The following is a 12,577-nucleotide window of genomic DNA, read 5'->3' on the forward strand; positions in this document are numbered from 1 at the left end:
TGTAACATTGGTTTTGCTTTGTTTCACAGAATTAATCGTTGCCTGGGTTGCGTACGTATATGTGGGGCGGAGCTATCAAAATAGGGGCAAGACCCTTTTGGGGTAGGGGCGTGTTTGTTTTGGGGATTTCAAATATCAACATTGGCTACCAGAAATCACTTACTCTGCCTTTAATAGATGTTGAAATGTAATCAAGATCCTAATATGTATAGAGCAAGAGGTTTGATGTTAAATCTTCTCTCTCAGTCCCCTCAGCAGCAGTGCCGTTGAAAATGTGGCTGCTGTACCATGGACACTACAGGACTTCAAAGGTGTTCTGCAGTCATTCTGTCTACTTGACCCTGGAGTGTTTGGGTAGATGCTTCACGTACACATTTAAATGCAGTTGGTTTCCATTAAAAAGCTTTTTTTTCCCAGAGGCTTTTACAGTTATGCCTTTACAGTGACTGAACAGATTAAAAAACGTTAACAGGTTAAACTGGCTAAAACACAGCTAGAAAGCTAGAGCCTCTATAAAATATTTTTTTCTTTGAAGTGCAAGTACAAGGCTTAGCATTTGTCTGATTCATAAGTGAGGATGTACAAATAGAGAATCTTGAGTTACTGGTAAAAAGCAAAAATAAAAAAAATTTTATAATAAGAAAACATTGTCTTCCTGAAACTGACTCACATTTGAAATCCGGTGTTTACTCAACTTGTTGCATATTTAGTTCAGTAAAATTTCTCTGGAGTTTTCTTGTGGTTCTCTTAAATGTTTGCAGTCATCATTGTCTTTTGTTTGCAGATTCAAACATCTCCATTATTTGACCACAAACCTAATGTTTAACAACTTAACTGACACTCCATGTTGAAACTCAGGTTTTCCTGAGTTACTCTGAAATGTAAGACACTTTAACTCACTTATCTTTAACTTGCCTATCATTCTGAAAGAGTGTAAGCACTATTAAGAAATGTATAATTTTGGGCCTTTATTTAAAAAATAGCACAATCAGAACCTTTCACAACAAGGTTGTAAATGATAAACCTATAGGTACAGGGATCAAAATGAAAACAAAATGTATTTTGATGCAAGTAGAATATGCCCATAGTTAATCTGATGAACTACACTTGTAAACCTATAGAAAACTCTTCATAAATGCATTAAAAATGACCTTGGGACCAGATGATTAACAGTAAAAAAAAAAAAAAATGTTTAGGCTTATTTCCTTAATGCCACTTGTTGGTTTGATTAATACAATGACATTCAGACATTTCTAAGTGTGAATTAAGTGTCCAAAAAACTTTTAATCTGAGATTATCAGTAGTGTATTTGTACTTAAAAGACAACATATTGCAGTGTTAATGTCATGTATATAGAAAACACAAGTCTTTCTTTTAAAAATAGTTTATTCTCAAATTATTTATTATATTATGTTACAAACCCATTATGTACCTATATAATTTAAATCTCTTAGTAAATAATTTAATGTTACATTAGTTTCTCTAAAGCATCAAACAGCTCATTCAGTACAGCACATGTAATGTAAGGCAAATGGTGACCATTATTCGGTCCCCCATAATAGTCTTATTCTCCTAATTGTCTTATTGTCCTAATATTCTTTGCAAATGATGTCATGTTCTCAAAGAATATTTAAGAACATGACATGAAACTGTTAATTGTACAACCAAAAGTGATAAGGTTTATATCGGTTGCTTTGTAAATTTATGTTCCACCCAAGGAACCACAATTGAAACAAAGTAGACATTCTTACATTAAAGGCATTGACAAACAAGACACAAAAAAAAGGTTGAGAAAATGCTATTGTTATTTTTTAACCAGTCAGATGGAGTTCAACTTCATTCCAACTTCTAACTACTCAAAAGTAAGTCTTTGTCCTTCCAAACATGATTAATAATTATAGTTGTCAATGTCAAAGTCAAAGAAAAAAAACAAATGGAAAAAAACAGTTGTGTTACAGTCGTTCTACACAATCTCTGTGTGAGAACTAAACATTTACAGTACATAATGTGATTAATAGTAGAGTAAAATAAATTTGTTCAACCATGTGATTCTGATGTAGCGGATTACATTTATTCTTTAGGAAAGGGTCAAAAGTAAAAAAAATAAGTGTATTTTTTTAAAACGATGATTTAAAAATGAATGACATAAAATAATTTTGTGCAAAACTGCTTCCTTATGCTATCAATTAAGTAGCTTTCCCAAGATGCAAAACTTCAGAAAAAAAAATGTGATGAAGTCATCCTGAACTGTAATGTGGTTAATAAGTTGGTACTTACTTATGTAGTTATAGCAAATTAATCATTCAGTTAACAATCAACACCCTTGGAACATGTGAAGCCAATCAGAACCAGGAATTCACGAATCTTTCCCAAGATGCAAAACTTCAGAAAAAAAAATGTGATGAAGTCATCCTGAACTGTAATGTGGTTAATAAGTTGGTACTACTTTGTAGTTATAGCAAATTAATCATTCAGTTAACAATCAACACCCTTGGAACATGTGAAGCCAATCAGAACCAGGAATTCACGAACTTAATTTGCATAATTAAACAGAAGTGTACATGTGTTCTGTCTCTATAAAACCATATGCATATTCACTGGAGTGTGTTTGCATAACAACATAATGATCAAGTAAATATTCCATCCTGCTACATACAGTACATTCTAATTGAGTTTTATTTATTTATTTTTATTTGAAAAAAATGATAATTCCAGTCCTGGCTACCTAAATCTTCTAGTGGAAGGCTGCCATATGAATGCTTAATAAAATAATGTTTTAATAAAAAATATATATTTAGTATGTAGTAACAATTTTATAAAAGGAATGAGCACTCTGCTGCACGTTGTGTCTAATGACAACTTTTAGCTGTGACTATATTCACAATATAGCAAGCACCTTTCATACCTTAGTGCTCGATTGCTTCTTTAATCACCAAATCAGGGAAACACTATTGATATTTTGCTGTTGCAGGTAATAGCGAGACGCTAACCGTAGCTATGGTACAAAGTGCGCAATTCATTCCAGAAAAGTAGGGAAAGGATGGTATGAGGTCCGATGCGGAAGTAGGAGGCTCCGAGACCTTTATACAAACCAGACATGCCTTCCTTCTTCAACGTCTTAGAGAAACAGTCCACAAAACCTCGGTACAATATGCCCTGCAGGAGAAAAGTACAGAGAAAGAGATTAATGCCTTTTTTTACCAGCTTTATCAATTTCAACAATGATGACAGCTTGGTAGGAGATCACCTTGCCCACATGGTCCACAGGCTGGTTGTAGAGTCGAGTGCTGACCACATCAAAAGGAGTCATAGCTAATACAACCACTACACTACTGATCATACCAGCACTCAGAGCTATTAACCAGCTGCCCTCAGAGAACACCTACAAATACAGAAAAAAACAACACAGATTACTAACAAAACATGTCACTGTATTGAGACTGTACTTCTACAGTTAAAGGTATAGATTTCCCAAAAATGGCAGTTCTGTCATCATGTACTCATGCTGCTTTCCTGCCACACTTCCTTTCCACTCTTCTATGAACTGATGATGTTGATAAAACTGTACCTGTTATGTGATTTCAGGTGCAGTTTGTTTTTGTAGATTTGTAACACCTATGAAATCATTTTTATTTTTTTTCAATTCTGAGGTCATTCTCAGAAAGCCCAATAATACTTTTATATACAGTATTTATACAAAAAATGTATAAAGCAAACTATAACAGTTTCTCATGACTTTCGAATAGAATACCAATACCTTCTATTCATTTGTTGGTCTTTGTCACAAAAATGACAAACACCTAAATATTGATCTTTATTTTGTATTTAGATCATTTTATTGTGCTGCATTAAGCAATCTATTTTTGCCATTTCCTAATGGTTAAACTATAGGTGGGTGTATTCATATTCAATTCCCTTTGCTTTATAAATTACTAGTAACTAAAATATGAAAATCCCTAGTAGTAGTGTAGCGTCTGGACCAATCAAACACACAATATATATTTCGTTAGCTATGATCAAGCAAGTGTTAAATTAACTGTAGCAATGGCATAGCCCAATGCCCTAAATACAAGGTTTGCTTAAAACATGTTTTTCATGACACAACTGTCTTTCCATTGTTGACATATTTTCTTTTAAAACAGGAAGATGTGGCAGGACATGTCAAAGGGCATGCTGGTAGTTTACTGTAGAACATTATCTACAATATTTCTAGTCACGGCAGGTGTTTTGAGGTGGGGGGATGGGATTTATTGAATAAAAATATGTATATACCCATGGAAACAAGCCATTAATAGTCTTGGTCCATTTTCCATGAAAAGAAAGATGCGTTTATATCTGTGTATTACCTTTTACCTTTTAATGTTTGTTTTGTCAACTTTTATTAGTGTACCAACATATTGATAACCTCAAAGCTAACACACATTAATGACTAAAAGACAAAACGTTTGATTTAATGGGGTCCAAGGCTAAATTAACATCTCTAATAAGATGTGTTAAATGATAAAAATATAAAAAAGCAGATTAACTAAAACACTGGCCTCTGTACTGTCCTACACAGACATATTATGACTGAGTTGGATCGCTAGGGCTAATTTACGCAGACAGTGTTTTGAAACTATTTATTAACAGGTGTTGATCTCAACAGTTTATGGGAAAAGCTTAACTAGCGTCTGTAAGAATAGGTGTCAACCCTCTCTTCTATTCTCAGTGTGAATAACTCCCAGCTGAAGTGAAATATCCTATGCTCACCTGTAGGTCAGTGACCAGCTCTTTAGAGGCAGAGAAAGTAGAAAGCTGAGCAGCTGACCCCACACTGACCCTTGGGACTGCCGCACTTGCACCCCTCCACAAACCCAGAATTCCATGCTGTTTGTGGATGGCCAGTAGAGCATGCATCATTCCCTGACACAAAGAAAAAGCAAAGATATGTAAAAGAAATGTATAACAAACAGTCGCAGTGTGATTTTAGATTCAAACTGGTTCCTGTTATGCAAACAAAACCACACTTTGTACATTAATTGTACATTACCACAAATGTGATGGGATCTAACATTAAAAAAAAAAAAACTCCACAACCCTAGGATCAGTCAACTTGAAGATCAAAGTTCTCAAGTCACATTCAAAGAAAAAAATAATAAATCTGATGTCATGTCAGATGATTCTGTGAGGTGACCATTAACTTACCCTGTGCTTATACTGGTGTCCAACTGCAATAGAGGAAGTGGATTGAGACTGGAGATGTGTTTTTACCTGAAGGAAATAACAAATAGAAAGTGAGAAAGTGGTTAAACAGCTGGTAAACTAAAGCCACTTGGTGCTTTTTGTCCATTTTGGACCTTGGCAGTAAAAATAATCTACTTTCAGTGAATGGAACCCAAAAGCAACTATTTCTGAATATACTGAAATATTTATAAATAATCACATGTTTTATAACGTTGTTATAATAATCATACAATCATTTATAATAATATAGTTTCTCCTAATTATAGAGTACATTAGTCTGTTTACGGTTGCTAAGCGACGAGGGAACTTGGAGCAATAAAATACAATTCATGATGTAGGTCACAGATCTGCGTATAGCGGCTATTTTAAAGGCGTTCCAACATTGTGCTCTCTTTGTAATTGACAGCTCTACTTTACGCGTTGATGATATTCAGAGTGACCGCACTGGCCGTCACTAAACACGTGCTTAAATCAGTCGTTTACTAGACAGAAACAGAGACAATTCTCGGTACTCACCAGGTAAATCGGGCTCCCCATTACAGCGCCCACCACACCGGCAATGGCCCCGGACACTATGCTCTTGGTAGCGCTGACCCTTCCGTCCGTGTGAATGTAGCCCAAGGACTCGATGATGGCGTAAGACCCCAGCCGGACCCCATTCATAAAAAACTGATAAACCAACCCGGGGACCAAACCTTTCTGAAGACCAGCCAGTCCGTCTATTTTGCCTATCGTGTAAAAGGCGTGAAACACATTTCTATAATACACTTGGTAGGTTCCTCGGCTTTTCAGCTCTCCTTGCAATTGCATTCGAGTTTTGACCACCTCCAGAGGGTTTGTAAAAAAGCAGGCGCCACACGCAGCGGCTCCGCCGAGAACGAAATCCATGTTTCAATCGCGGAATTCCCGGAAACAGCAGGTGATGTACAAGCTCTGATTTCACTTTAAACAACAAACTCTAGGTCTACTTTTTTTTAGCAGCCAGCGAATAAAAGAGCTTATTAATAATGCACTTGCTAAGATAACTGACACATACTTTTACAATGTCATTTTTCTACAGTTACAGTAAGAAGCAGACGCGTATCTTCTGTAATCCTCCTCCCAGTCATGCGATGCTCGTGGAAATTCTGCTGAGTATGAATGTCATACTGCATTCGCCGGGGCGCGTCCTTCATCCCGGCCCGACCTCTTAACCAATCAAAACAGAGACATTGCCCCAGCCTTTGTTACATGTCCTCTGATTGGACGGTTGTGAATAACGTCAAGTGACACCTTCAGGCAGTTGATGTGCACCCCTACTGTGTTATTACACAAAGCTTCACTGTGTAAAGAATATAAGGTAACGGTTACGCTTAATTTTACAATGTTCTTGTTACATATACTTAATAACAGTAAATTACACATAATTACAAGAAACCAACCCTAAACTAAACCTTAATCCTATGTACATACTGTTATTTAATATTACTCAGGAGTTCTACTTATTTGTGTTACACTGTAACAAGGGTATGTTAAAATAGTGTATCATTGTTAATTATCAATGTTTAATAAATGTGAAATAGTAATGCTAATGTATAGAAAGATAAATTACTGTGGAAAAACTATTAAACTACTAAGAAAGTACATACAACAAAAGTAACTAATAACAAGTTTATTGCCAGCTTGTAATGTTACCAACCTATAAATTTATCAGTTATCCACATTCCTGGGACTTCGGTTCAAGCTGACAGCAACTCACAGCACTTTCCTATGATGTTATCAGTCTTTTTGTTCCTCCACCCTTCTCATCTTTTTCAGCATTATAGCCAGTACACTCTGAGAATAAAAGCTCCTCTGTCTACTTAAAAATGGCAACATTTGATCCTAGTCTGGTGGACTGCAAGTTAATTTTGGCTATGGTATCTCACCAACTAAAATCAAAATGTTTTTTTTTTTCAGCTTCATCACACTAGATGACTCCTTTCATAGAACATTTGATTGAGTAAGCCAGATGATAAAGCATAGCGATTCTTGTTATGAATATTTATTGACACATACACCATATATTAAAAGATAGTTTTATAACCAGAACCAAATACACTTTTAGTTTAGCTAAACATCCTCCTAAAATCACCCACTCGATGCCATTTCCTGAAATGAATTAATAAAGAGTCTTCGTATTGGCCACTCAGACTATTAAGCAAACAAAGGTTTGAGCTCATTCAATCACATCCCCATATCGTGTGACTTTGGGATCTGCAGGTGCTGCAGGAGTTTGTGGTTCTTCCTCTAAGTGTATAGTAAAGAAACAAATGGTCAGATTCCTGTGTCATGAAGTCCAAAATATAACAAAACAATTGAAGACAGTCTGTTCAAATCAGGGATCAAAGCAGACATAAAACCTATAGATTAAAATGTACAGTCATCCCCTCATTATCATAAAATAAACACTTACAGGGTGTTCAGGACCCTTCCAAGAAGCAGAGAGATTGTTTTACCTTGGAAAAGTGTATTTTGTGATGACAGGCTGACTGTACATTATCAAAGATTTTGTACTCGCTGTAAATGGCAGCTGGTAAAGAATAAATTAATACTTAAGTCCATGTCGCCAAATAGATTCTGAGACATTAATGTACCGGTCAAAATTGAGTGAATTATTTACTGCTCAATGCCACAATTGGCACAAGGTATTTTATGAGCCCTAGATTGAGACCTACACAACCACTAAAAAAAGAGAAGTTTCTGTTCAAATGAAGGTTAATATTTCAGTCAAGATTAATCTATCCATTCATCATTTTTAATTACTAAAAAGAAACAAGCAAACTAGTAAATACTTACTAGGAGAGTTTCTGTCAGGAACATTTCCTGTCTCAAGAAATAACCACAAGTCTGAGCACTTCATGGTTTCCCAGCGAGTTACTGAATAGCTGAATACTGAGGACGAAACTGTACAGACCAAAAGAGAAAGCAGCTTAACTCACATGAATTTTTTTTTTTTCTTTTTATATTGCATTAAGCCAACATATTGTGTTTATAACACATACACACACACAAACAGTGTATTTAATTGTGTGTTATGAGTCTTGTCTTGCATGATAATGATGAAAATGCATCAGGCTTACCAATAGACACTAGAAGGTTCCACTGAAGGGGATATGGGATTCTTTTCTGAAGTACTCGCTGTGCAAAAAATAAACCAGCTGTGCCTGGTTGAGAGGTGTAAAATTTTCACCCAAAGCCAAAAGAACAAAATTAGTTAATAAAATAAAACTAATCAGAGGTTGTATTTTCACAGCTCACACTCTATATATTTCATATAAGTAAATTTGTCTCAGATGTTTCCTCCAAAGTTCCTTATAAGTCAAACGCAAATGAGACATTTACATACACCAAAGTACAGATTCAAAAATTAATATGGATGGCATAACTCAAGATAAACTGACCAGGAAGGATTTGAAGAAAAATAGTTGAGTTCATACTGATATCTTGGATTTGATAAGGTATCTTTGCAAATCTGAGTATGAGACACTGTTTAGATTTCTTTTGAATCTCTAGAGAACACACATGTAAGATTACACTCTAAAAAAATGCTGGGTTAAATACAACCCAGTGCTGGGTAAAACAGGGACAAACCCAGCAATTGGGCTGTTTTGACCCAGCGGTTGGGTTAAATGTTTAACCCAACTACACTCTAAAAAATGCTGGGTTAAATACAACCCAGTGCTGGGTAAAACAGGGACAAACCCACCAATTGGGTTGTTTTGACCCAGTGGTTGGGTTACTACCCAGAAGGTTGGGTTAAACATTTAACCCAACCGCTGGGTCAAAACAGCCCAATTGCTGGGTTTGTCCCTATTTTACCCAGCACTGGGTTGTATTTAACCCAGCATTTTTTAGAGTGTACTATTTTGTTCTTTCTCAGTAGAAAAAATCTAATTCACAAAGGAACTTTAGCAAAAATCTTTAATCACTGTGTTTAAGGAACAATTCTCACTTTTAACTAGCGATTAACTACGACTTTTGCCTCAATAACCTCCTAATTTGCTGCTTATTAATAGTTAGTAAAGTAGTTGCTAAGTTTAGGTATGGGGTAGGATTAAGGGTTCTAAAATATGGTCATGCAGAATAAGGCATTGATGTTTTTCTTTATAAGTACTAATAAACAGTATGCTAGTAATATACATGCTAATACTAGTTAATAGTAAGAATTGGTCCCTAAACTAAAGCGTTACCAAAAAGATATTAAAGCAGTCTTATTTGTCATTTACTTTCACAAACACTAATTGTTCATAATGATCAGACACAACCTCTTAATGTGAATATGACACTAACCCAGTATGAAGCTTGCTGTGCCTTTCATAAAGGCGTAAGACTGACAAGCGGCGTACTGCTGCAAACCCTGAGGACAATGAAATATCATCACTATGGAGTTATTGTGATGTAAGCTCAGGGGAGACTGGGGCTAGTTGTCACAAGAGCTAAGCTATATCTCAGTAGCCTTGCCTTTAAAACAAAAGCCTAGTAGCATAAATGCCACTGACTACACCGGGAAAAAAATGGCATCTATGCTAATATTAGTCTATTTCATTCTTATTCCGAGGTCACCATAGCCACCCAGATCCAGTCCATATCCAGACCAGATGGTGGATCAGCATCTAGAGACGACCTCTACAGCCCTGAATGTCAGCGGAGACCATGTCAACTAGATGAGCCCCAGAGACCGATCCCCTGCAAAGACCTTGTCACCTCGACGGCCATCGGCACAAGACCACGGGAACCAGACGAGTCCTCTGCTCAATCTGACTTGCGTTGCAGCCTAGAATTAATCCACACCTTGATGGTTTCGTCTGGCAAGAGGAGAACTGGCCCCCTGACTGAGCCTGGTTTCTCCCAAGGTTTTTTCTCAATTTCTGTCACCGATGGGAGACCTTGTCACCTCGACGGCCATCGGCACAAGACCACGGAAACCAGACGAGTCCTCTGCTCAATCTGACTTGCGTTGCAGCCTAGAATTAATCCACACCTTGATGGTTTCGTCTGGCAAGAGGAGAACTGGCCCCCCGACTTGAGCCTGGTTTCTCCCAAGGATTTTTTTCTCCATTTCTGTCACCGATAGTGTTTTGGTTCCTTGCCACTGTCGCCTTTGTCTTGCTTAGTTGGGGACACAATTTCTGTGCCATACTGTCACAGACACTATTTGAAGAGAGCTGAACTGAGCTGGATGATGACATCACTGAATCAATGATGAACCGAAATTAACTGAAAAACTGACTTTTCTATTGTCCTTTTGCATTATCAGCACATGTATTTTTCAGTTTAACACTGTAAAGCTGCTTTGACAATCTGTATTGTATAAACTGCTATATAAATAAAGGTGACTTGACATAAATGTGTTTCTCTAGCAGAAGTTTTGTATAATGGTTTCATACATTTCATTGTTAAGCATCAAGTCCATTTTCCACTAAAACTTCAGTATGCGCTCAGACAAATCAAATATATAATGACGGTTGACTTTGAATAAGAGGTTGAACTGTGAAATCTGAAGAGTATTTTTCATAAATGTCAAAATATTTGGGACAACACGTGTTCTGTATGTTTACTGTATACAGCTAACTGGAAAGCCATTAGCCTAAATTTTAAATACAGATATTTGTAGACAATGGCTGTTTCTTTTCTTTTACTTTTACTTTTTTTTCATAGACTAAAAATGTATTCGTCTCAAATCATTTAATTAATTGTCAATAAACTGCTGGTTTGCATTGTGTTATAACTTTATCATTTTTAATAGGCAAGAACTGTGGAAATAAGAGTTTATTCCTTTGGTTCATTATGTGTCTGTACATAAAGTGGTTTTCATTGGAGTAAACAGAGTGACAACATGCCCCGGACTCCTCTATGAATTACATTTATGGCAGTAAATGATGGTGAAAATGTCACATCAGTCAAGCAGCAGTCACGCATTATGATATACAGTATACGCACCGGGTGCTTTGCTACAACCGCATCATCAACTTTAGTGAGACCGAGATTGACCATCCTGCAATAATTATGGGCTATAACCTGCAAACTGGTATGGAACCTTCAGCTTCGCTTTGTTATTGTTGTGAAACTTCCGCATGTGCAGCGAAGAAAATGTGAAATGAGTAACGAGCTACAGACTCTCTATAGTGACCTCTTATGGACTGGATACGTTAATCCACTTTATGAATGAACACAAACACATTAATAATGCAGGGCACTAATAAAATAATCACAAAACATTAATTTTTTTATTTATTATTGAGAAGGAAACTTCTGAAATGCATTCATTTTTTTTTATTTAAATAAAGTAAACATGCATTTATTTAAACACTGATTTTGGTAGATGTCCACCATTTGTTATGCGAGTTTGGTTTGTGATGGTACTTGGCATTGTCTTCCTCTTTGCTGACTTTGGACATTTCTGAAAGATAAAAAAAAACGTGTATGTGTGTGTGTGTGTATATATATATATATATATATTAGGGGTGTAACAGTACACGTATTCATACGTAAGACAATAATTAAAATTCTCAATATAACATGTATTAATAAATGTATTATATTTTAATAAATCAGATATAAATCAGATAGGGCTGTCAATGGATTTTATTAGGAATGTTTCAAATTATAGCTATAAATTGATTAGTTATAGATTATTTAGAGAAATTATCAATTCTATTCCTTATGAAACATGGACTAGTTACACAATTCATACCTATCCCTTTGAGGTCTGTTTTGATGTTTTGTCCATTCAAGATTAGACCAACTAAACGAAACAGGCTGAAGCAGTCTCACATCCTCCACTGGATTAAAAAGGAAATGATAGCTAGCATTAAATGAAGTGATGATTCAGTGGTTACATCTTAAGTCTGAGAAAAAGTGTCAAGACAAACTCACAGATTTGTTTGCTTATGCCTGGAAGTTTCTCTCTGTCTATGGGAACTTTTCTGTCTGAGTTCCACTGCAGTCTGGCTGTAGGGTTAGCATTTAGATATCAGCACATTTTAAAAATAAAAACACTGAGTATTAATGTGCACAAGTGCATAAGCACATGCATAGGCAAGTGTGTGTAAGGGTGGGCAAGGCACTGTCCAGAGGATGGAAATTAGGAGGCTTAGGACAAAAATGCCACTGCACAGTTAAACGAAATCCATTACGGCTGTCACAAATAAAATGAAAATGAAAAGAAAAGTTGATTGCAGCATTAAATTTGCTCATGATCTGCTCATGTTGCATCATCATTCTTTTTACATGTTTTTACAGTGTTGTGCATTATAACCAATCACACATGATTCTGTTGACTTTGTGAATGCAATGGCCAATCAGAGGCGTTCAGATGAGTCATCGCTGAAAC

At 36.1% G+C, this 12,577-nt stretch overlaps 3 protein-coding genes across 3 annotated transcripts in view; 1 reads left to right on the forward strand and 2 right to left on the reverse strand.

Moving 5' to 3' along the window:
- The window catches only part of rangrf (RAN guanine nucleotide release factor), a 5,254-nt gene extending 4,110 nt beyond the window's left edge, over positions 1 to 1,144 (forward strand). Inside the window, exon 6 of the mRNA XM_016541101.1 lies at positions 247 to 1,144. Within this exon, the coding sequence (XP_016396587.1) occupies positions 247 to 358 (112 nt within the window). The 3' untranslated portion in view covers positions 359 to 1,144. The remainder of the gene's footprint in view (positions 1 to 246) is intronic.
- Positions 1,145 to 2,761: 1,617 nt separating this feature from the next.
- Positions 2,762 to 6,396, reverse strand: slc25a35 (solute carrier family 25 member 35). Its single transcript, XM_016541104.1, has 5 exons — positions 5,740 to 6,396; positions 5,185 to 5,250; positions 4,750 to 4,902; positions 3,248 to 3,382; positions 2,762 to 3,156 (listed from the first exon to the last, which is right to left on the reverse strand). The coding sequence occupies exons 1-5, from the start codon at positions 6,109 to 6,111 to the stop codon at positions 2,986 to 2,988; spliced, it is 897 nt and encodes a 298-aa protein (XP_016396590.1). The 5' UTR covers positions 6,112 to 6,396; the 3' UTR covers positions 2,762 to 2,985.
- Positions 6,397 to 6,927: 531 nt separating this feature from the next.
- tmem141 (transmembrane protein 141) lies at positions 6,928 to 11,318 on the reverse strand. Its single transcript, XM_016541103.1, has 5 exons — positions 11,185 to 11,318; positions 9,535 to 9,601; positions 8,325 to 8,408; positions 8,041 to 8,148; positions 6,928 to 7,491 (listed from the first exon to the last, which is right to left on the reverse strand). Exons 1-5 carry the CDS (start codon positions 11,236 to 11,238, stop codon positions 7,421 to 7,423), a joined length of 384 nt encoding a protein of 127 aa, XP_016396589.1. The 5' UTR covers positions 11,239 to 11,318; the 3' UTR covers positions 6,928 to 7,420.
- Between the last annotated feature and the right edge of the window lie 1,259 nt (positions 11,319 to 12,577).

Source organism: Sinocyclocheilus rhinocerous, unplaced genomic scaffold (assembly GCF_001515625.1).
Source record: "Sinocyclocheilus rhinocerous isolate Xijiao unplaced genomic scaffold, SAMN03320098_v1.1 scaffold127, whole genome shotgun sequence".
NCBI lineage: Eukaryota > Metazoa > Chordata > Actinopteri > Cypriniformes > Cyprinidae > Sinocyclocheilus > Sinocyclocheilus rhinocerous.